This window comes from Aquila chrysaetos, chromosome 12, assembly GCF_900496995.4.
Source record: "Aquila chrysaetos chrysaetos chromosome 12, bAquChr1.4, whole genome shotgun sequence".
NCBI classification, from domain to species: Eukaryota; Metazoa; Chordata; class Aves; order Accipitriformes; family Accipitridae; genus Aquila; species Aquila chrysaetos.
Window position 1 is genome coordinate 4,821,707 of NC_044015.1, and position 24,846 is coordinate 4,846,552.

Consider the following 24,846-nt stretch of genomic DNA (forward strand, 5'->3'; position numbering starts at 1 on the left):
TCCTGTCCGGTGCTTTGCAGAGATCAGCAATTCCACTAGCCAGAGACCAGGGAAGAGCTTTGCTGAAGATCCACACACGCCTACTTGTTTCCTTTGTATGTATGTAGATGTTAAATGTGGTAGCGAATCTGGCTAGGGTGTGCCGGTTGGGTTTCAGATTTAAGCGGGAGACTAAGTAGATCAGTTTTCTTCATATTGCTCATTCATGACAGTGCAACTCTGCAGAGATTAACAAAAAGTTAATACCTGCTGATCCTTTAAAGCTTTCTATATATAGGGTCTTTCATTCCTTGTAGTCTTAGGATTTGAAGTACAGCTATTTTGGAAGGATGCCTTTCTGCTCTTCAAAATCCCTTATTTTAGTTTCAGATCTGATTCTGAGTTCTGTAATATACTTGTCCAGAAGTTGCTCATTATGTTAGGCTGACTGGTAGACAGGGGTTTGCCTGCAGGCAGCTGGGGCGATCCAGTGTGGCTAGTGACTGTATTTGGCTGTGTGGGGCTGTCTGTTATCGAACTTTTCGGTATTCTCTCCCCCACCCCCCCCCCCCCCCCCCCCCCCCCCCCCCCCGCCCAACTCCCAAGAGGTTGCCAGAAAACTTAAGCAAATGTTTAAATAGTTTGGGGATAGGTGCTGTGGGAAATGACAATAATGCTTTCTGGTTATGGACATAAAGGCTGAGAACCTGCGTGTTAGTATTCTGCTCTGAGAAACAGTGCTGACCTTGCTGACCAAGATATGGCAGCGAGATACACACGTGAAGGATTCTGTGACACTGTTCCAGCGTGCTCTTATGTGTGCATAAAATATTCAAGGCTAGGTACAATATATTTGTAGATCAATTGCATGTTGTATAGGTCGTTCTTTCAGCATCTCCAAACAAGTATTTATTTTCTATTATCAGAATTTTTTTTTTGTTTATACTCAAGAGTTTAAACTTCCTGTGGGAGTTTTCTGGACCTGAATCACTCTCAGGTAAAGGGTTTAAAATTCCAAATCTTCTGCTTCCAGGGAGAAGTCACCTGGATTCTACATTGTTAAGCATTTGGGGGCAATGCCATCTCCAGTTTTGGCAGATGTGATCCACTTCCCCATATCGAGGACGACAGATGGGTATCTTTGTAGAGGAAAGGGTTGTTTGGCACTTAGCATGCCCTCCCTTAACATGAAAATTCCCATTGCAAAGATAGTATTTCTATTCCAAATACAGGCATTTGGGAATATCTTAAATTTCTTCAAGTAAACTCATTTGCCCGCTTTCTTCCATCAGACCTTCTGAGTTACATCATGCTGGAGAGCAGGGCTGCTGTTTGAGGGACCTCCATAGGCTGCAGGCATGGGTCAGACAGGAGCTCAGTGAAGGTCAACAAAGACTTTTACTAAAAGTCTCAAAATAACAAATGTGTTTGCACGTGAGCTTACCAGTGCCATGGAGGAGCTGACTTTTATCCTTCTCTAAGTGCAAGGTTTGAGAGAAAAGCCAGATAAATTATTCTGCTTCTATAGAAGCTGTTAAACCAGTGAAGCTGCTGTTCCTCTGAAGTATGTGTATTCACCACGTGTCCTGATGGTGGATTCTAATTCTGCTATTGCTAGACTCTGAATGATAGCAGTGTAAATTGTTACATGACTGCTGCTTGGAGTATGAAGTCCCTGCATTAAAATTCAGTTGCTACCTTTCCTCACCTGGATCGTTGCAGTGTTTCTGCACTATAGACCTTGTACAACTTCTTTTTATTGTCACCTGCTATTTGTTAAAAATAACTTTCTCTGCTTCTAGCAGCAAACTTTCATGACTTGAAGCATGAATATCGCTCTAGGACATTTGTAAAAGACCAGAGAATGGTTGGGATAATACACAAAATTTAGTGTAAAGGAGACAAATGTTAATTAAAGGCAGGACAGTAGACTTCTATGTTGAAAGTATCTTTTTGGTGGAAGGTAATGGTATTCAGGCAGGATTTTACTTTGAAACTAGGTAATCTGTTTCTGACCTGGTTCCTCTGGCTGTTCACTTATTTATATGGAATGTGAAATGCCCTGGTGCATGTGTGGCTTTCTAAAGAGAGATTATTTCTCTGCATTTAAATTTTCATGATTTCTGTAGCAGATACCTTCAGTACTCAAATCATAATTAATTGTGAACTGAAAGAATCGCTGACTGAGCTAACCCTACTTGTAAAATCTGTACAGATATTTTTAAATTATGCATTTGCCACATCCCTCCCACAAGCACAGATGTGATTGTGTTTGGAAAGAAATTAAGGACCAATATTTAACTGTAAACATTGTGACATTTGGTGTTCTGAATTACTGAGAAGTTCATACAAATAACTGTTGCTTATCAAACTGTGTAAATGGCAAAATCGCTCATCTGAGTCGTGAACCAGGGAGGGGGTGTCCTTGCCATGGCTGGGGGGGGAATGGCAAGGGTTACAGCCAGAAGTACCTGTATCCTGTATGAGACTTGTGCTCTGTCCCTTCAGGCGTGAGGACTGTTGTGGGTGCACATCTGCAGTGCCATCTGTATACAGTGTGCCCAGAAGAAGAGTAACTCATCAGTCACCTTAAATTTGTGGGCTATTGATGGTGTTTGACGTAGTGTTTTCTAGACATGTAATGAATGGGTGATCTCTTGATTTCCTGTTGAGGTAAGTGACTAATGTATGCTCTAGGAACAGTGGAACTCAGGTTTTGTTCAGACCACTAGGTACATGATCTCCACTGACCAACTTTTTTTCACAGATCTTAGAAACTAGAGCTCTGGACTGAACAGTGTAATTGCAAGGGAGAGGGCAGAAAAGGGAAACCACTGAAGAAACATCTTGGTGTACTTTCAGTTTTGTAATAGAATTGTGATGTTTCTTGTTAATGAGTAGTTTCATCAGAATTAAGTGCTTACCTAAATTGCGTGTGTCTGTGAGATTTGGTGCTTGCAAATGATGAGTTCTGCTGCTTCTCCCCACTAACATGCTGGAAATCTACAAAACTGGTAAATGAGTACAAATTCTTATTTGTTTTCCTCAGGCAAAATACATCTCCCAGTGCATCGATGAGATCAAGCAGGAGCTAAAGCAGGATAACATTGCAGTGAAAGCAAATGCAGTCTGCAAACTTACATATGTAAGTGCCTTGCTGGGATACAATGTAATTTCATCTTTATTTTTTTCTTTCTTGCTGACTAGGAGCTAGTCTTCGGTCTGGATGCCTGCTTTTCTTAGACTGCAGTTTCTTAGACTGTTGTAAGTGCACGCTGCAGGTGAAAATGTTCCCACGTGTCTGACATCAGAGGCTGCATATTCCCGTTCTGTTCATTGTGCTGGCACTAGTATTGGTACAATTTTATTGAGAAAGGTCAGGAAGCTAATCTGATTTCAAACTAATCCAATTTTTAAAAGTTGTTTTCAGCTGGATTGTTTCTTATCACAGTTGCATGAGCACTTGAAACTGGTGTTTGTTTCTCTTTGTGCAGTCCTTTGTCAAGAAGGAGAGGAGGGAAATACTGTTAAAGAATTATTTTTGTGGTCTTGTTCTGGTTTTTATTTAAAAAAAAAAAAAAAAGGCAGGAAAAAAACCCTTCACAGGGATGCTTAAATAACTGCATATCTATTACCTGGAATTAATGCAAACTATTTAAAACTTGCTTCTGATGGAACCGTGAGACTTCTTTCACTTACTGTGAGTGGCATAGAATGTAACATTACTCATAAACTTGAGATGTCTTATAGTATTTTTATTGGACTCTTGTTACATCTTCAATTTTGTGAGGTATCTTGACCTATTTTCTTGAGTCTTTTATTTCAGAAGTTAATGTTGTCTTGGCTTCTCTGCTCACAGTTACAGATGCTGGGCTACGACATCAGTTGGGCTGCTTTCAATATTATTGAAGTCATGAGTGCATCAAAGTTTACATTCAAAGTGAGTTCTCTGTGTAACTGCAACTGTACTAGCCAAGCTGTTTCATTACTGTATATAATGAATGCATTGGTACATCATCTTTTGATTTGCTTTCTTCAATACAGAAAGGAAGTAGATTGTATTGTTTTCTAGTATATGGATAATACTTGGCCTGCTAGTATAGGCTTTTTCTACCAGATAGCTGTCAGATATCTTTTTTGAAAAAACGGGGTATTTTTTTTATGTGAAGACCACCTAGGATTCCTAGTAGCAGGCGTATTTTATTTTGTAATAGCTTTATAATTTTTCTTCAAAGGTTTTGTTCATGGTCTGTGTTGCAGACCTTTTTCACCAGACAGGGTGGAATGTTATTCTGTAGGGAATAGTTTCCAAATTGGGCTTTAGTACCTGAAAGTCAGGAGTCCACACAGACAAAATAAATGTAATATTCTCCATTTCTCCTACTGACAACCCTACCTTATTTCTACATCTTCATGGTCATTGAACCTGTATGCTCTAACAAACTAGAGAAGGTGAAGCTAGTTTTATTGTCCTTAAGGTAGATTTATTCTCACTAGAGATGTTACTTGTCTGAGATTATTCTTTCCTGATACAAACCCCCTTTTCTAGAGAACCCTGTCACACCTCTTCCTTTATGCAAACCTCCTGCCTAATTGTTCATCTTTTCAATATTGCTTATGAGGCTACCAGTTGTTGTTCGTCTAAATGTTGCCTAAACTTACTTTTACAAAATTTTTTTGTTCTCCTTGCCTTTTTACAGAGAATTGGTTACCTAGCTGCCTCTCAGTGCTTTCATGAAGGAACTGATGTAATTATGTTGACTACTAATCAGATCCGAAAGGTAAACTTTTGTACTTCAGTTTTTAATTTTTTCTTGCACCATCTCCCTACTTGTTTTTTCAAACCTGTACACAGTATTTCTCTTTTAGGAATACAAAGTTGTTTTAAGTAGAATTCTATTTACTTGGTTTACAGTCTACTCTCATTCCACAAGCTGAAGGGTTAGTGAAATACTTAGAAGCTGTCCATAGGCTTCCCTCGTGCTGTCTCATACCAGCTCTCTGTGTTTATTCATCACAGTGAGTGGTGACAACAATAACTTTTGTTAATATCACTAGCCTCTTAGGCAGCCCTTATAGGAATGTAATGGGTAAGAAAAATGTCGCCACTCCTGAGGTAAAGTGACCAGTCACCTGGCTCCACAAAGTTTCTGTTTGTGAGGGCCTGTTTTCTTCTGGTAATAACGGGCTTTTGACTTGTTTGGTATAATTGTGTGTAAAAACGATGAAGAGTGTATGTAAAGTTGTCTTCTGTATTAATGTATCAAAGTGTGCTGTATTCATTTTCATGGGGCTTTATCACTTGGATTTTTTCAGAGTTATTGGGTTGCAGGATTATTTTCCTATTCTTCAGCTTACAGATATATTTTTAAAGCTCTTAAGTTCAATTTTTTTTAAACTATCACTGCTTTAAAACTTGACTGATCCAGTACAAGATGTGCCTACATTTTTACCATCTGAGTAGCTAAAATGTCTTTTACTTGCTTAAAAAAGATCAGTGGGATGTTATCCAGTATCTTTCCTAAAGAACTAGTGCTTTTCCCTTTATCTTTTAAACTGTTCTGCTCTGACAAGTGCATATTTTTAATGATGTCCATCCATTTACTTTATTACGGAGATCTTATTTTACTGACTTCCAGTCACTTACTAAGCTATTATTTTCTTTTTGTGCCTGAGTTTTTACTTAAAGGCGTAAATAAAGGTGCTTTTTCATGTTTCATTGATCTAGCAACTTTGTATTTTAAGGGTTTATCATCAAAATACATTAAAACCAGAATGAATTGCAAAGTTTTGTTGCTCCTTAAGAAGTACATTTCATTATTCTTAAAGTAGAATCTAATTTCCTACCACCTGCAAAAGGTTTTAAAATGAGATGCAAGTGGCACAGAACCCTGAAGGCCTGGCTATGTTTAGCTCTCCTAAAGCAGCCTCCCTGTACACGTGAATCTGGACAGTTAATTCTGGTAGTTCATGTGGGAATGCTCTGTGCAGTTCACTTCGTATTTTTGTTTCCAAATAACTGCAGTTAAGGAGTGATCCTGTGATGCTCTGTATTCAATGAGGCTTGGTTTTATAATCTATACTTGAACATACTCAGATATGGATATTAATATTGTTAAGAGTCTGAAGCTCAGAAATACTTGAAAGACTATGTAGGATACTGACTACAAATAAGTCCAAAGAAACATCACCAATAAAATGTATTCTACACCCTAGCTTGTGTTACATCTTTATGGACCGAAAGTTATGGTGCTGCCAGCAGCTTGGAAGGAAAGTAATCTCATTTCTCTATTAGAGAGATTAAGCTAGGACACTTAGCTTAAGTGTCGCTTAACAGCACTCGACAAGAGTGCCTGTTCCCAGTGAAGTTGATGACAGTTGGGCTTTGACTTAGCAGTGTTAGCATTTAATACCAGTTTTTAAGGATTTTAAACATGTTTGCGATCATGTCATGAGTTTTGGAAAATTTTTTGCTGTTCCTAAAATACCACCAAGGTATGATATCTCTAATTGGTTTTATGTTGCAACCATCCATCTATTGTTTAATTATGATTCCTCATGCCCAGTGTTAAACCCCAGGCTAGCTGTACTTTAGCAGGTGTTGGAGGACATTCCTGTTAATAGTTGATATAAATACTCCCATGAAGTAGAAGCTCTGCTTCACGTGTGTTGAGTGAATAAAACTGGTCTGAGAAAATTGTTTCTCAACATCCTCTGTGATCTTAAATTTTTGAGCCTGTTTTTCCTTTTTTAGGATCTGAGTAGCCCTAACCAATATGATACTGGAGTTGCACTGACTGGCTTGTCCTGTTTTGTTACTCCAGATCTTGCCAGGGACTTGGCAAATGACATCATGACACTGGTGAGTTGATAAGATTGAAATAACTTTTTCCTGTAATTAAAGAATGTTAAATTGTTCAAATCTGGTAAATATCTGTTAAATTTAGAACTGTTACATGTGAAAACTGACACTTTGTTCTTGGGGGGTTTTTGGGGAGCCTCTAGAGACCTTGGTTAGCTCAAGAGGATTACCTTGAATATTTCTGTTAGTTTTGGTGATAAATGACAGTATTTTGCTCTCCTCAAAGCTGAGTTTTTAAGAAGTAGTTGAGTCTCCCAGAAAGAAATTTTGAGACCGTAGTGTGGTTATAAGGACCTTGAGAATAAACTCTGGAAACACAAATTTGCTAAGAGCCTGATTGCAATTGTTTCATTAACAGATGTCTCATACTAAGCCTTATATCAGGAAGAAGGCAGTGTTAATCATGTACAAAGTTTTTTTGAAATACCCAGAGTCCCTCCGTCCCGCATTTCCTCGCCTTAAAGAGAAACTTGAAGATCCAGATCCTGGTGAGTGGATTTTAGTGAAGTACTTCTGCTCCAAAACATCTAGGTATACATGCATTTAGAGCTTGTGGAGAGAAGATTTCATGAAAAAATGCTGTAGTCATCTTTTGGGTACTGATTTGCCTGTTTAATAGGTAGATGAGCATATGAGAGTTTTGACAGATGTTGCCATATTAAAAATACATCCTTTAAAATGTCCAATTCTTACTTCAAACCCAAAGCTATTGAAACTATATCAGTGGATTAAACCTTAATGGGACAAAGCTACTTAATGATTCCTGGTTTGTTGCTTGCTTAACTTGGCTACTGAAAATGTTTCAGTTGATTTCAGGGTTTGGGTTTTTGTTGTTGTTTCCTGTGCTCTCTTACAAAGCTGCAGCTATTGGCTTGCAATGGATGTACTTAAAATAATTTCACATCGCTTAGTATATATTTTTTTTCTATTTTTTAAAATTTAAACTTTGAGTCTCGACTGCTGTTTGGACCCTTCGGTACTGTGGCAGTGCAATTCAGCTGCAGCACAGGAAATTTGCAATTGCTCTGTATCATATTCACACTTCTACTCGGTCTTCCCGGAAGGTGCTGGTCTTCCCTCACTGCACCAAAACGCCGTACACTTGTTTCAAGAATTCTGCGTGCAGTACAGTTTGGTGATCTCCAGTTGATTTGCATGTCTGTTTAGAGGGAGAAATTTAATTGCATGTACTGGACTAATTTGGTGTGGGCATGTAAGATGCATTTTCCAGGGACAATGTTTTTAAGGAAAGCAAAATACACACACCCCCCTCACCTGCAAACAAAGGAAGAAAATGCCTATAACACTTTATGGAGAAAAGGACTGCTCTCTACTAGAATACCCAGACGATCTAGATTAAAAGATTCCAAACTGATAACTATCAAGGTAGAGGCTGAGCAATTGGAAGGGAATGAACTTTGTCCAGTCAGGTTGTTTAAGGATTCATTATTTTTGTGTTGTATTTAAACATGTCTAAATAATACATTTTAAAGAAGCAAGAGTGTTTGGAAACTTTATGGTAGGTAGGATTATTGATTATTATGTTGTCTGTGTCCCACAAACAAGCTATCCACAGTAAAGGGGGAAGGAGGCTAGCAGTGTTCTGTTCTTTCTAATACTGGACCCAAAGCAGATACCCAGCTTGCTGATATATTAGAAAAATAGCCAAAATTAAATAAAATAATTTCTCAGTTTGTTTTTGTATTCTTATGTTTAGTTCACTACCTCATGGTTGGTAATGAGGCTGAACCATTCCTCTTGGACACACAAGTCTGAATCTTCAGCTGCTTTTGTTCTGGGGGTTCTGCACCAGAAACTTCAATTACAATTAAGGTGTTGATGAGGTTTCTGCTTTTCCCACTTCTTTTTCCCAGGTGTGCAGTCTGCTGCAGTAAATGTTATTTGTGAGCTGGCTCGACGCAATCCCAAAAACTACCTTTCCCTTGCTCCACTCTTTTTCAAGTTGATGACGTCGTCAACCAATAACTGGGTTCTCATTAAAATTATAAAACTGGCAAGTATTCTGGATCTATGTTTACAGCATTTGGGTTCTCGTTAGATTACCTTGAGTGCAAAAATAGATTTCTTGCTTGGAAGTATAGTTACCATTGAATTCAAATAAAAAGAAACCAGGAGTATCTTCTAGTGTTTGTGAACATAACCAAAGAGAGAAAAATATTTTAATATAGTTTGGTTTAAATATAATGATCTACAATTTAAATCATGTTTTTATAGTGTTTAAAAGCAGCTATTAAATCACTTTCTTGTCTGCACTTCTTTTTTAATAGTTTGGTGCTCTTACTCCATTAGAACCTAGGCTGGGAAAGAAACTGATTGAGCCTCTGACCAACCTCATCCATAGGTATGTATGACAAATGTTACTTTGTCCATTCAGGGTTGGTGAAATGGCTCTTAGGTCAGTAGCTAGGTCTGTGGGTGCATTTCTGAACTTTTTCTTGAGTCTCAATATATTTGCTTCAAGTATCAAAAGATAATTACATCAGGACTATTTCTGAAAAACCTGAGTGAGATAAAATACCTTAAAGGAGAGTCTTTAGCTGTCTGACTGTCAACATTAATTTCTCCAAAGCATGCATGAAAATTGGAGCAATTTGCTTTCCTTTCACTTCATTTTAAGCCGGAGATGTCTATGGAGAATATGTAAAAACTTTAGCTTAAAAGAGTCTCAGCTGTGTATTTGCCTCTTCTGTTCACCTACACACATTTGGTTCTTGATTTTTTTGGAAGTGCCTTACCCACCAAAGCAGCATGACAAGGAGTATATTAAATTTCTTTCTCGTGCCTTTGTCAGGCCAGACATGTTTTGGAAGAGGTTCCTTTCATATATTTCCTAAATATAGATTAGATAGATTTGAAGATATTTCCTTGTCCCATGTTAAAGCTGGTTTGTTGTGTTGTTTTGGATCTAATTCTGAACTGAAATCAGAAAGTAGATGTCTTGGAGGGAATACATGTATTTTCCCACTTAGGAAAAGGAAGTGTGATCTTATGCATAAGTTGTTAAATTAAAAGGTCTGTTTCTGTTCATGTGGCAGAGCAAGAAGATAGATGGGAATGAGCACATTTTAAACAGATACCTGTGTAGCCATGAGAGCAGCTCTAGCCAAACAATTTCTGGTCGTCCTCCTAGTATACCTTTAAGGCTGGTTCAGAGCAGACCAGCCAGCAGCCTTGCATGCAAATACCCGAAGAGGGTTTTTGCAGCAGTGACAAATAGATACAAATTCACCAGAAACAGTACTTCGCCAGAAAAAGCAGGAAGATGGATAGTATGTCTTCAATCCTGCCGCTACCTCCTCTCCCCAACTCCCACATTAGTCATTTTGTTATTTGTGAGGACTTAATCCTGTTCAGTTTAATCTCCAATCAGTCATTTTGGTGCTCATATCACTTACGCATAAGGCAAACCACCCTGCCATCCACCACGAAGTGCATAGGGAGCAAAAATGATTGTCTTGGTTCTGAGCATACTAGAGTCACGTATATGGTGTGCTGAGTGACCTTCACGGTATCGCTTCTGACTGCTGCCTCCAGAGTTGTTTGCTCATTACCTTTGCAGACCTTGCTTCTGGAGTCTGCTCCTTTGTTACTTGTGAGGTTTGCTGTGTTTCCCTCTTGTGTAGATCAGGATTTGTAAGTACCTTTGAACTCCTCAGAATTGCACTGTATGTGTGTTCAACTGGCAAAAGTTGTCTTGAATTTAAGATTTGGGGGGAATCAGACTTGAAAATGGGTTGCTCGCTTAGTGATGAGCAAGTGGGTACCTGCACGCCGGAAGAGTCTGCTGTCTGTGCATGACTCATTCTCTTTGGAGAGAGAGACTTGAGGTTCTCCATCTGCCTGCCTTATCGTGAATTTTTGACCTTGGGCAGAGGATTTAATTTGATCCTCGGACAAGATTGCTTCAGTGCTCTGTAACTGGAACTGAGGTTTTGAGTAACCGCTTCCTTCCTTATTCCTTGTGTTACAGTGCTGTTACTTGCTGCTTCTCCAAGGAGATTTTGTTGTTGTTGTTAAACATTCAGTAGCCCTTCTTCCCCCTAACAGTTTTTAAGTGAGAATCATTTCATCTAGTTTGAAGGTATATGGAACAGAATACTGGCAATTTCTTGTGTAATTAAAGGTGTTAACTAGCTCCAAGATATTGCTGACAACTCTTCAAAATGTGCCGGTTTTATTCCGTATTTAAAATACTTGATTTCTGTTTCAGCACCTCAGCCATGTCTCTCTTATATGAATGTGTGAACACAGTAATAGCAGGTGAGAACTGAAATTTGTAACCTAGAAAAATACATTATGAACTTTGTCATCAATTAACACCATCTGTAAACCTTTTTTTAACTTAATGTATTTTATAACTGAAATAAGTCACCTGGCAAACTTTGATTTGTGTTATTGTGTGACTATAACTTAAATCCTTTGTTGTCGATTGATAAGGCTAAGTTACTACAGCTATGTCATATTTGCTAAAGGCTGAAATGAAGTATATACGCAAGCTCCTAAATGTTGCTAGAACCATGAAATATACCAGCAGCAATAGAATTTTAAAAAGACTGATGCCTCATGGAAACTTTGACAAAGTTTTCTTATGTGATGAGGGAGCAGACATATTTTTTAATTCTACAATTTCACAGCTTAAAAAGCTCAGTCTAATTCCTTAAAGGAGGTATTTGGAATCGTTGATTTATAGTTTCACTTTCTGGGGAAGGGATGTGAACTGCGTAACAGAGATGGAGGGAGAAACAAAGGCAAAAAGGGGTAACACAGTATTCCAGCTCAGACTTGGTGCTTTTGCAGTCGTGTGGAAGTAGAGGGTTATTGACATCCACAGTTTGGCCATAAGTCTGTCTCTTGTGGGTATTTTGGATAACGGTGCAGGAACTTGCCGTACTGGGGCAGTTCAAAGAGGAAGGGGTGATCTGTTGCTCACATTGTATTCGTTTGTTCCTTCAGGGAAATGTGAAATGACATTATGATGGGGGAAAAATAACATGGATGTTAATTCCGTTGTGGATGAGAGTGTGCTTCACTGAGATACAGTAGGATAATTCTGTGGGTCAAAGGGAAATTCACACACACAGGACACCTCAGGGACTGTAATGTAAAAGTCAAATTCAGAAAGAGATGTGAAGCTGTGTGCCTGCGTTAGAGCAGTACCTTGCACCTGCCAGTTCTTTGCATGACCCAAAATGTTAGCATCCAACACGCCTTCTCTGAAATGTAGCTCTGCAGGATTATGGAGAGCAAAATGCCGCTATACTTACTGGTCACTAAAGTCAGCATGTGTGACTTGCTCAGTAAGATTTGGTGTTGGCATGGATGTGCTATATGACAGCAGCAGTTAACAAGGTAACACCACCTCTTCTGCTGGGGGGTTGCATGCTGTCAGAGCTATACAAATGTCCAATAGAATCAACAATGGGACCTAATTTGTGCCTCGAGGCTCTTGCTGGCTTGATTAAAGCTTCAATGTAATTACATTAAACTCTAGGATCCATTGCTGTGTCTTGTTACATTAGGGAAGTGCACACTTAAAAATTCAGCTATACAGTAGCTGATGACATATTTACAGTCTTGATGGCTACGTGAGATCAGTAAACCTTAATGAGAGCAAAGCATAATGAAAAGCAGCTTTGACCTGGCTGTTCCAGCAGTTCCTACCTTTACACTTTTTTTTTCCTGCCCTGCTATTACTGCTCTTAATGTATATGAAACTATAGTTTGTGTCACAACCTTCTCTCCCCAGGCCCCCCAAAAGTCCAAGCAAACAGACAAACAATATAAAATGGCATCTTCCCTTGTGAGCTGAGCTAGCTGTTGACCTTTAGGTGTTGTGTTGTTGCGTTCATTCAGAACACAGAAATACTAACTGAAATTTGTGCTTGTGTAATTGCAGTTTTGATCTCTCTGTCCTCCGGGATGCCTAATCACAGCGCTAGCATCCAGGTACAGCACTGGGTTTTGGTGGGAGTTATTTGGTCTGCTCCACTGTATAATACCAAGTGCCATGGAGAAATTGGATTGTGTTCCTCTGCCAAAAGTTAAAGCAATAGCTCCCTGAAGCACACTCACTCAGGTGGAATCCTACAGACTGAAGCATTTCCTATATAAATTCTCTTATTTCCTTTGCTCTAAAATGCAGACTCTTCTCATTTAGAGTTTTCCTAACTCTTATTCAGCTACTATCAATACAATCATACAGAGGTTCTTTTTGTTTTGAAATCTGTTAATGCAACAAGACCTTCTTACCTAGAGGCCCTGGGTCTTAGTCATAATGATTCCTTGTGTATTGAGTAAACTTTATGAAGAGTTAAGTTATTTAAGACTTTTAGGGCTTGCAATAAGCATGATGTGTCTTTTTTCCAGCTTTGTGTTCAGAAGTTAAGAATATTGATAGAAGATTCTGACCAGAACTGTAAGTATGTTGCTTGTCTTCATGGAAGCTTTTAGCAACCAACGACTGGGGAGAAATTGCAGCAGTCTTAGAGCAATGAGCTGTTTCTCCAAACAGCTTGTTCAGTATTGTAGTGCCTGGTATGTTGTAAACAATTGCTGGGATTTTTAATGCAGAAATAATTTTTGATAGCGAGCGCTTCTTTATAATGATCTTTTTTAAAACAAATGAGATTAATTATTACTGCTCTTTGTGATCTTGTAAATCTAAACCTGTTCTCTTTCATGCTCTGGGTTTTCCCTTTTTATAAACTTGCTGCTTGGAAAGTAGTGAGGGTTGTTCAACAGTGTAAGCATAATAGTAAAATGCAAGAATGCTTACTTATTTTAGTGACTGCAAAGAATACTGAGAAATCCTTTTTTGTGCAAACCTTTTTCCTGCCATCTGAATTTTTCCCATTGAGAATGGGGCTCCTACTTAATACACCAATCTTCAGTGCTTTTAAACCTGCATTCATCTGAGGATGCCTGTTCTCAAAACCCATAGTTTCTATATATTAAATACATATTTTTAAACCAATGATAAAACTTGAGGTGCAAGAAGACCGTGATGAAGATTATATATGTAAGTCCGTGCCTATATATGGGATTACAAAATTAAAGGCTGTAATCTGTGATGCACTGTTTCTCAAAAATGCTTTTCCTCGTCACAGATTTTTATTCAAGTGTATTAAAGTTGGTTTCAGTAGAAGCACTTGGTATTAAGATTTCATGTTCAACACAAAACAGTGTTTCTATATTTGGAAAGAAGTTTTATTTTGTTTTTCACAGTGAAATACCTGGGACTGTTAGCTATGTCCAAAATCCTGAAAACGCATCCTAAATCAGTTCAATCTCACAAGGATCTCATTCTCCAGTGTTTGGATGACAAAGATGAGTCTATCCGACTCAGAGCTTTAGATCTCCTGTATGGCATGGTATGTTTGTACATGTATTTCCTTTCCTCTCCAGACCCCGTGACCCTTTAGGAGGCCGATGTTTAAGAAAAACATGCAACTTTCTCTTCTCTCCCCAGTAGCCTTGTGATAATATCTCCCATATCTTTTCTGGCACTTTGACAAATAAAACATCTGGCACAGCATGAAAGGACTTTAAAAATTTTGATTCAGACTGGAAAGAGTTTCTGAGTTCAGGCGCTGTAGAAGTTACCCAGAAGGCTGCTTTTCTAATGCCTAAGCCTTAGCTGCTCCTTCTGTCCTTTGTCTAGGTATGAAGTGGACCACAGGCATACTGGGATAGGTCTGTGCTGTTCTAGGTTGCAGCCCGTGTTGTAGCACACCGTAGCTCAGGTTGACCTAAGTTATGCAGTCTGGGAAACAGTGTGGAGCACTCTGAAGCCACAGGAGAATGCAGCTTTAAGCTGCTTTATCGTCAAATTTGCCTGTCGCTGTAAACTTTGTTACGCCTTTTAATGACATGTACAGAATCTCATTCTGTTTGTTCTCCTGTGTGCCACCAGTCCTGTGCGTGCATTCTGCAGCTGTGCAGGGCAGTTTATAAAATGTGCATAGGCTACAGGGGCAATCTTGTAGTGACAACATTTGATCTCCGAAAGGGCTGTGGTTATGATTTATATAGTAAAGTGCCTTTCTCTCAAGAGTCTGTGCTGCCCCTTCCCCCATGCACAAAGGGATTGTGATAGATATGTCTCATAGTTTCCTATTTTAGAGGAGAAAGTGAAAAATAAGAAGGGGCACCTTTTGTCTGGTACTCCTCGTGAGGTGAGAATAATTTCATTAACCTTTGATCAGGACAGTGGTTTTAATGTTGTTGCAAAGAGAATTGGAGTTCGTTCTTAGTTCCTGTAGGTTAAATTCTGCTTGTTATGTCTTTAGTCAAAAGATAACCTAGGAAAAAGAGTGTATGATTTTGCTCAACCCTGCCTCTGAGGAAGAGTGCTGTATAATGAATGATTGTAGAAATACTATTACGTACATTTTTGTTAGTGATGTCTTTAACATGTACCTATTGAGACATCATAGCTGGAAGCAGCAACCCACAACAACTGGTGATACTTACTGAATATTTTAGTCACTTTAGACAAATAAGTTTCCAGAGCAAGTTAATACAGCTATGTTTTGAAATGCTAGAATTCCATTGGATATTAATGACTCTTAAATTTGTTTAGTTTAGAAGCAAAAATGTTTTAAACTATTAAATTTGCTAATCTGGCAGAAGTAGAAGAATCATTTTCTCCTGGATTTCTGTGTTGCTGCTAGTAATTCTGATTCTCAGCTCTCCACAGTATGGTCTTGTATATTTGTGCTGGCTCTGCTTTAACAACAACATTGAAAAGAAATAATCAGGTTCCTTTTTTGGCTGTGACCAAAGTTAGGGGTTCTCATTTCTTGTTAACATGACACAGGTCCATCAAAGAGCTAGCAGCTGCTTTAATGGAATTAGGAAGACTTGACAGTATGGGAAATGGCTTAGTTGTGGTTCAACCCTTCAATAACTCTTTAACAGGTATCGAAGAAGAACTTGATGGAGATAGTGAAGAAACTGATGATTCACGTGGATAAAGCAGAAGGGACGACATACCGGGATGAGCTGCTGACCAAAATCATAGATATTTGTAGTCAGTCCAATTACCAATATATCACAAACTTTGAATGGTCAGTGTTTTTATGTGTCAACTTTGAGATCATCAGCAATGGTAATGCATGATTGTCTACTGACAAAATTGCATCCCTTTCAATTTTGTAGGTACATAAGCATCTTGGTGGAGCTGACCCGATTGGAAGGCACACGGCATGGGCATCTTATAGCAGCTCAAATGTTAGATGTAGCTATCAGAGTTAAAGCTATTCGTAAATTTGCAGTTTCACAAATGGCCATGCTTCTGGACAATGCTCATCTCATAGCCAGCAACACCCAGAGAAATGGGATCTGTGAGGTGCTTTATGCTGCTGCTTGGATATGTGGGGAGTTCTCTGAGTAAGTGCAAACAGAAAGCCCGATACGCTTTGAGCGGTTTCTTTCGGACAAAGATTCCAGTCACTGAAACATATTTTTGAGAAGGATAGTTCAGAATATGCACCCTAAAGCTAACAAAATGATTGCTTCTTTCCCAATCCCTCACCCAATAGACTCCTTAGTCATTTCTAGCCAAGATGGATACTTCATTTTGAGTATCTGGTCTTTTTTCTTGTCTCCCTAGTCCTGCCCACTCATGCAGGAAGGCATAGTTGTGGGTATAAGCTGTAAAATCTTAAGACATTGAAGGAAGTCCTTAATCATTAAGGTCTAACACCACTTATATCCTAAGGAAAATGTCCAATCACCGTGTTTGACTGAATTAGTTTTTGCTCTCCTCTCTGTTTTGCCCTTGTTGAAAGATTTTTGCAGAACCTAATCTTCCTGAGAATTGGAAGTGCTCTTATTTTTTGCTCAAAACTTCTCTGTACCCACAGGAGCACAATTTTCAATGTTCTTGTGCCAACATTGTCTTTTAGCTTCAATAGATGTTTTTGTCTCTTGTCATTTTGGTAAGCTGGACAGACCATGATACTCTAGTCTCCTTTTATCATCTGATTTGGTGTCTCTTCTTGTAATTGACGCTCTGAATACTGGTTCCAGTTTAAATTCACATAGTAGGTGTGATACTTTTAGGGAAAATTCATACAGCTGAGATCTTCATCTAACTAAAAAAGTTCTGCAAAGAAAACTGTAGACTAAGAAGCAAGAGAATACACTCTCCTTTTTCAGTCTGATCACATTTTTACTTTGGAAGAACTTTAGCTTTCCATTTGTAATGGACCAGTAACTTTTTTGTGCATCTTCCATTTAGTTGTGAGCAGACAATTCTGAATAAGGGCATGAGATATATGAAAACAAGTGCTATGATCTGCATTCTTTTCTGTGTATTAAGCATTGCCTACTAGATTTTATTTTTCAGTATATGATTGGAAATACAACCTCATTGATGCGAGTGGTGAAGTACAGAATGGCAGGAAGGTAGCTGGGCTGCTAGATCCAGCCTGTCAATGGAGTTGGCACTTAAAAGTGCAGTGCTTAGTTAATGGAGAGAATACTGAACTTGTAAAGGTGGAAACTGAGGTGTCCCTCCCCTTCTGTAAATTCTTCTGTGCCACGTTACTACTGTAATTTGGAAGGGGAAATACACAGCAAATGATTATATATTTGTAGTCTGTCCTGTCTTGCTGTAGCACTTTGTACTGCATCTGAGGTTTTTGAAAAGTTCTTCTCCATGAAGACTGATGAAATGTTGAAATTTCTCAATTGCTGTCTTTCGTCTGTCCACTCTGTCTTTATAGACACCTTGAGGAAGCAAACCAAACTTTAGAAGCAATGTTGAGGCCTAAAGTTACAACTCTACCAGGCCACATCCAGGCGGTTTATGTCCAGAATATGGTGAAGCTCTATGCATCCATCCTACAGCAGAAAGAGCGATCTGGGGAAAAGGAAGGAGCTCAGGAAATTACACAGCTGATGATTGAGCGTTTACCTCAGTTTGTACAGAGTGCCGATCTAGAAGTTCAGGAGAGGGTAAGAGAACAAAATTACTTTGAAATTTATCGTACAAAGTATCTCATTTGTATTGGAGCATATATGTAATTTTCTGTGGACATGCACGTTTTATATAAGCCATTGTTATCAATGGAGTGGTGCGTTTATTCTGTACTTTGTGTATCTCGGTGAAAGAGAAGCTCTAGAACTAGAGTGGGAAGAGTGGTGACATTAAATGTCAGAGCCCAGATCTTATTCCAGTTTGATACCACCTCTGAAGACTGCTTGCAAGAATTTAACTCAAAACAATTTAATTTTGAAATTATGCAACCACATAAGGACACGAAAAGGACACAACTAGAAGAGAGGGTTAACATGGATTTTTTTTTACATTTGCTCTAAACCTGCAGTTTATGTTGCTTCTCTTAACTGTTCTACTCCATTAAGGGAATTATCTTCTGCTGACTTTCATCAGTTGATTTTTTTTGTTCAGTTTGTTAATATTAATTCTGAAAGTACTTCTGCATTTGTTTTTAGGCTTCTTGCATCTTGCAACTAATAAAATATATTCAGAAGCTACAGATAAAAGAAGTACCTGTAGCTGAGGAAGTGATAGCCCTGTTTGCTGGTGAGCTGAACCCTGTGGCTCCTAAAGCACAGAAGAAAGTACCAGTTCCAGAGGGGTAAGGTTCCTTCTCTCTCCCAAAGACTTATTTAAACTTTTAAACTCTTAAAAAGTAAAGCTAAGTATATGATGAGAAGCACTGAAATACTCAGGGGTACTGAGTCAAGCTATTTGTTTGTTTACTCAATTCTTACCAGCTTGGACCTTGATGCCTGGATCAATGAACCTCCATCAGACAGTGAGTCTGAAGATGAAAAGCCTAAAACAATTTTTCATGATGAGGAACAAAGGCATTCCAGACATAGACAGCCAGAAATAGATGAAGAGGAACTGGCCAGAGTGAGTGAATGTTAAAGTGCTTTTCCCTACATAATTCAGTAGTAATGTTGTAAGTGCTACTAAAGCAGTTGGAGCTGTTGTGGATTCCCTGTCTAGCCAGGGAGCCATTCTGCTCTCTACAGCTCGGGAAATCTGATTATTTGATGTGAACAAAATATATGTATTTGAATATATGTATTTTTTTAGGCATTGTGGAATACATCCAATATAAAGTTCTCTTGGAAGTCTAGCTTGCCTATCTTGTCCAAATGGAAGCAAGATATTATAAAAACTTGGCCCTTGTTAGGAGTTTTGAGTTCTTGCAAAAATCTGACCTGTAAACCGTGGTGTCTGGTGCAGTTCACTTCGAAGTACAGGGTCTTGAGGATGGACACTTGTGCTGGGCTCTGCAGCTACGTGGTTTTTTTACACACCTCCTCCATTGGTGTACTTCTGTTATTCTGTGTGCTCTGTATCAGCAGAAAAAGCAGCAGCATCTTCACTCATGGACTTCAGCAGCTTCTATGAATTGGTGTAATGTGACTGTTCTCAGTAGTAGATACCACCTTTCCTGTTTCTGACTTTTTTGTTTTCACAGAAAAATTTTTTTATTGATAAGAATCTTCACTTCCTCTTTTTGCAAAGACGAAAATACAAATATTTGTATTGCCATCAAAATCTGGTTTTCAGGAAGTTACTATCTCTAGTCTGCAATTAAAAAGCAAAGAATGGGTTTTCTAAGGAATATTAGTTATAGTAGTAACAGTACTTGTAGTTACATCCTACTATGCCTTGTAACTCAAAACTGGTTTATCATATGCTAGCTACTTTGCTGTAGTCTTTTTGCAAGTAGTTACATATTTTTCCAAAAATTCAGGGAGATTGCATTTTGCCCTTTGCCTTTTATCTCTCTCTGCTTATAAGCAAACATTCTAATGACAAATACCCTTTCACTTTTAGCGTCGAGAAGCTCGGAAACAAGAACAGGCAAACAACCCATTTTATATTAAAAGCTCTCCTTCCCCACAGAAGGTGAGTGAGTCTGAATTAAAATATCTTGCTGGCCTCTCATATAATTGTGTGAAGACCTCCTGAATGTCAGAGCTGCAGCTTCCCTCTGGGACATTCTGATTATTTCCACTGCAGTTCTGATCACTTACTAGTGTGCTGACTGAAGTGGCTGCCTACAACTATTTTTATAAGCCTTGTTTGTGTTGAGAAACTCACAAGTGACCTACTTGTAGAGCAGCCAGCTTTCTGTGAATCTCTGGTGGACCTCCATTTTAGGAATGGGGAAGTGGTGATTATCACAACTACCATTACACAGTAGTTTGGAACAGTCTGGATTAACTTGTCGTGGAAAGTGTAGTGTTTATATTTCAGCAAGGACTTTCTAAAAGCTGTAGAGAAACACTTTCTCTCTGTGCCCTTACGTCACAAATTCCTGTGCAGGTAGTTTGTCCCAGCTCTGGGTGATGGAAGGGTTCAAATTGCCAGGCACTTTATTAAGAGCAGTGAAGAGGGAGTGAACCTAGAACATGCTCCTCTTGAACATGCAGTGTGTTTTATGCATCAAAAAGTCATTGTGGTCTCTTCTCAACACCTTTTTCAGGGAAAGAACCTGCTTTATTCCCTGTATATCCTAAGGACTGCCCCATTTTCTTCAACTCAAATCTCAAAATTTATCTTTCGAAGTGGCAAGTTATTAGCAGTAAAACACAAACCAAAAATTCTTGAGAGTTGCAAAAAGCCTTCTTCAGTGAAGTAGCAGGGTTAAAAAACTGTAGCTAAAAGTAGAGTCTTTTATAATAGTTATCAGCTGGCTTTAAAATACACTCTGCTACCACGCAGGATTTAGTACTGAGCTATTCCATTCCTATCCTTTAAAATGTTCACTTAAAGGATTAAATGGCTTGATGTTTTTGAAATGTGTCCATTTATTTGGATTTTAATCTGGCAATGCTCAGAATGTAACAAATTTTCATTTTCCCAGCGATACCAAGACACTCCAGGTGTGGAACATATACCCGTGGTCCAGATCGACCTTTCTGTCCCCTTAAAAGTTCCAGGTAAGTGCAGCTAATCTTCAAAATTAATTACAGAAATTCAGTTAAGGAAAAGTAATAATTCCTTCTTAGGAATTCCTCCTTAGGTTTTTAAGAGCAAGGAGCATACTCTCATTAGACTCTTAAATATATCTCCTTAACTTATATGTGTTTGAAAATAGTACTTTGCGGTCCAAGTGCAGTTCCTCTCAAGACAGTGTTAGAAGTAATTCTGTGATTAAGTATATTGTGCAGCCAAGTCTGTAACATGTAAACTAACCACTGTTCTGTGTAGGTAACAGTCACCTTTGGAACGTCTTAAAGGGCTGATGAAAGTGATCAGGAGACATTAAGTGGAGTCTAATGGTAGAGATACTATTTTAATATCTTGTTTCAAATATCAAAAGGTAGTTGTATATATATAATGACTGGTTTAATATAGCACTGAAAAGCTGTTGATAAAGTGCAATACACTGCAAGTGATGAGTTCTAAGGGCAAATATTTAAGGCTTACATAACAAATTTTTTTTCCAAAAGTGTTGAAAGTTGTCAGTACAGCAATGGCACCAATTCTACTTAATATCGATGTTTAGATGCTTTTTGTAATCCAGTTAATGTGGACAAGAATCAGGGAGCAGGATAGAGTTCTGTCCTATTTCTGGAGAGATGGAGCGTCGTAGCAAACCTGGTGCTAGAGGGGGCTGTATGTGAGATGATATGGAAGCGTAGAGAGGTGTTGATCCTTCTAATTCTGAGAAGCTAGAAGCAAGGTTCACTCCTAACATACTGTTTTAGTGATCAATGTCCATGTGGACTGTAGCCTGAAAGCAGTTTGGCTTCCTCCACAGGAATGCCTATGTCTGACCAGTATGTGAAACTGGAGGAGGAGCGAAGACATAAACAGAAACTGGAGAAAGATAAGAAAAAGAAAAAACAGAAAAAGGAGAAGAGAGGTAAACATCATCGCCATAATTCTCTGCACACGGAGAGTGAGGAGGATATTGCTCCAGCTCACCATGTCGATATCATAACAGAAGAGATGCCAGAGGTCAGTTGCTTTGGTTGGTGGTTTGAGTTGTGTGATTTATCTGTGTGTTCTTCTTGAGAGATTTTTTTTTTTTCCCCAAGAATTGCCAGCCAGTCTGTATTGTTGCAGTTCAAGAGCTCTGATTTCTTGCAAAGCTGTTTAAGAAATGACTGATTGAGATGGTCCTAGGCTGTTCTTTGCAGGGGGAGAAATGATTGTCTTTTTGTGCACAAAAAGACAAAAATTGCCACTGAAGCTATTAAAAAAACCCCAAAAAACAAACCCAACAAAACAAACAATATGGGTCTCTGCTATAAAAGTAATGCTGTCCAAATAGTCACTTCATTTATTATGCTCTGCTGCTTCACTTTGACATTAACTTGCTGTCTAGTCAGCAGGTTTGCAGCTGATTATAATTAATTGTGCATGCTAATGATGTAATCTGTATTTGTTCCTAAAATTTCCTTTAATCAAAACCAAACAGCAGCAATTCAAATCCTGCAGTTTATGAAGAATGGTTTTCTGTTCTAAATTAATCTTGTAACTCAATGCTGCATTAAAGTACATTGTTCCTATAACTTACTGTGCCTGACTGCAAGCTGGCCTATTCCAGGGTTAACAATCTTAAACTGGTTTTGGCAATGTAAAGCTTTAGTTTTGAAATCACCTGTGATTTGCTGCTTCAGTGGATGGTCTCTGTATCTCTCCTGCAGAATGCTTTGCCCAGTGATGAAGATGACAAAGATCCCAATGATCCATATAAGGCACTTGATATAGATCTGGATAAGTAAGTGACAGTTTTGTATGTGAATTTACTTAATTGCTAACCAGAATGCATGAGGGCAAGTCTGGGACTAAACAGGCAAAGGCACTATCTTTAGTCCACTAGGTGAAAAGACTAAGTCTCTCACCATGTCTTGGATTTAACCTTAGATGATCATCCAGACTTGGGTTCCTACTGCAGCATAGATGATAAAAGCTACACTGCTGAAGTAGCGGGGGTTTTGGGAGGGGCAGGGGAATCATTTTGTGTGACCAAATGGAGTCTGAAAGCACAGGCAGTGTAGCTGGGATCAGACATGAGAGAGTTAGTCTGAGCTTTTGGTTGTACCAGTATCTCTCTGATCTAACTTGCATGGGCACCGAGTGTGACCTGCTTTCATCTGTGTTCATCCCAGAACCACTGTACACATGGCAAGCCTGTATGCTCTGCATTGTGATCATTTGACCAGTAACGGCCAGTTCATAGCATCCCATTGCCCTGTGGACATTCAATGTGGTTCCACTGTTGAAAAATGTTGTTCTAATACGATTGAGTGAACTGCATATCATAACTTTGACCAGAGTCTGGTTCCCATTCAGCTACCAGAGTTGTTTACAGTACTAGCACCCCAGGCTGCAGTGCAGCAGACTCTGAATCCCTGCATGCCACGTGATAATTAGCAGTGGGCTGTTAAGTATTGCACATGGAGGTTTTTTTTTAGTTGCTGTTTTACAAAATCACCATGCTAAAAATAATTGCTGATTTATGGTCCATGGATGCCTCCTGTAAAGTTTTGAAGACAGTGCAGGCACATGTGTGCATGTGTAGTATCTCTCTCTCTCTGATACTTAACTTTAAAGTCTGTGCCATTCTCTGCAATTCTTAAATCTGTAGAGCTTTGGCCCCTCAGTACCTTGCAAAAAAGTGATGTATCATTTTTAAAAAGTGAAAGAACAGTTTCTGAAAAACTTCCTTTTTTCATGAGCTGGTCACATTCCTCTGAGTTTGCAGGGGACACGTATAAAAGGAAGTTAATTTCTGACTGTAGACCTCATATTTGCATGACAAGCCTCAACAGCATAGAAAACACTGAGCAGAGGAGTTTCTGAATGCTGTGCTCCAGGAGGCATCTTTGGACTTTTGTATTGTTTCCATCCATTCTCTCTCCATTTCACGTGAGCCAGTGTGCTCTCCTGTCACGTTTTCTCATGTCTCTGTCCTCTCTTTTTCTTTCTGTGCTTGCACTGCTATGTCTGTGTCACGCTCACATGCAGTCTGGTTTCAGGGAAGCCTTCCAGGTAAGAATATATTGCTAAGTGGTTGACCTTCTTTGTCAGGTTGGTTGATTTCAGTGGACAGCGTAAATACTTGAAGGGTGGTGAAACTTTTGAAATCGTTGACCCTCAAATTTGTTAGAGTCTATTTCACCATTGACTTTCAGCACCAGTCGCTGTTCCTGTACAGGTATATGTGAAATAGCTTAAAGATGAGATCTGTTTACTGTTCAAACAGATGGGGTCCATCTTGCCTTTACAGTGTTTGTTTCAAAGTAAAAAATTAATTGTGTCTGGTTCTTCGTGAAATATAAGCAAAAAAAAATTAAGGCAGGTGAGACCATTAGAAATCTTCCTGAACTGGTGTTTGTTGCTGAAACATGAAAATTAATGTTAAGTAAAAGCTGTAGAGATAGAAAAAGAGGCAATGGTGAACTTCTCACTGATTTCTGGACAGTGTTTGACAAGAATGGAGAAATCTCTGTGGTGTTTTTTTCCCAAGTAATGGATTTGGGATACATTGTAAATCTGTACTACTACTCCTGCTTTTTGGAAACAGGTAGCTGAAATTAAACACAACTTTTTAAATGGAATGGTAGAGTACAGATTCATAGCATAAACTTCCAGAACGAAACAATTTATTGCTTAAAATAATTTCCAATTGGGGTGATCTATTCATCGGTAACAAAAAACATGCCCTTGAAGGGCAGTTTGAGCCATGCTATCATTCCACTGCTTGAATTTCCACACTGTTGCAAATGCTTCCTACTGTTTCACATCTTTGCTCTTCTGTTGAGAGTGGTTCCACAGAAATGTAGCATAATGCTATGTGTATGTATTCTTCTGTAGGTGTTACTCAGCCAGCAAGTCTGTAGTTACCACTTTTAAGAGTGATCAGGTATTAGCAAGAGCTTTGCTCTGTCACCTTCAAATCGTTTCTATTAACTTCTAATCCACGAGGGCAGTGTCTGCAGTTACATAAATAAACGTCAGGTACAGAAGTATGTGC

General features: G+C 38.8%; 1 protein-coding gene across 2 annotated transcripts in view; it reads left to right on the forward strand.

Annotated features, from left to right (window-relative positions):
- AP3D1 (adaptor related protein complex 3 subunit delta 1) overlaps nucleotides 1-24,846 on the forward strand; it is a 45,836-nt gene that overhangs the window by 11,493 nt on the left and 9,497 nt on the right. Inside the window, exons 2-22 of one of the 2 annotated variants that reach the window (XM_030032614.2) lie at nucleotides 3,029-3,124; nucleotides 3,839-3,919; nucleotides 4,680-4,760; nucleotides 6,734-6,841; nucleotides 7,200-7,329; nucleotides 8,716-8,855; nucleotides 9,130-9,203; nucleotides 11,073-11,122; nucleotides 12,759-12,808; nucleotides 13,229-13,277; nucleotides 14,087-14,232; nucleotides 15,782-15,930; nucleotides 16,022-16,252; nucleotides 17,593-17,824; nucleotides 18,323-18,468; nucleotides 18,608-18,749; nucleotides 19,689-19,760; nucleotides 20,722-20,797; nucleotides 21,622-21,821; nucleotides 22,514-22,587; nucleotides 23,838-23,861. In XM_030032614.2, coding sequence (XP_029888474.1) covers nucleotides 3,029-3,124; nucleotides 3,839-3,919; nucleotides 4,680-4,760; nucleotides 6,734-6,841; nucleotides 7,200-7,329; nucleotides 8,716-8,855; nucleotides 9,130-9,203; nucleotides 11,073-11,122; nucleotides 12,759-12,808; nucleotides 13,229-13,277; nucleotides 14,087-14,232; nucleotides 15,782-15,930; nucleotides 16,022-16,252; nucleotides 17,593-17,824; nucleotides 18,323-18,468; nucleotides 18,608-18,749; nucleotides 19,689-19,760; nucleotides 20,722-20,797; nucleotides 21,622-21,821; nucleotides 22,514-22,587; nucleotides 23,838-23,861 — 2,351 coding nt within the window. The remainder of the gene's footprint in view (nucleotides 1-3,028; nucleotides 3,125-3,838; nucleotides 3,920-4,679; nucleotides 4,761-6,733; nucleotides 6,842-7,199; nucleotides 7,330-8,715; nucleotides 8,856-9,129; nucleotides 9,204-11,072; nucleotides 11,123-12,758; nucleotides 12,809-13,228; nucleotides 13,278-14,086; nucleotides 14,233-15,781; nucleotides 15,931-16,021; nucleotides 16,253-17,592; nucleotides 17,825-18,322; nucleotides 18,469-18,607; nucleotides 18,750-19,688; nucleotides 19,761-20,721; nucleotides 20,798-21,621; nucleotides 21,822-22,513; nucleotides 22,588-23,837; nucleotides 23,862-24,846) is intronic. The other variant, XM_030032615.2, reaches the window with a different exon arrangement.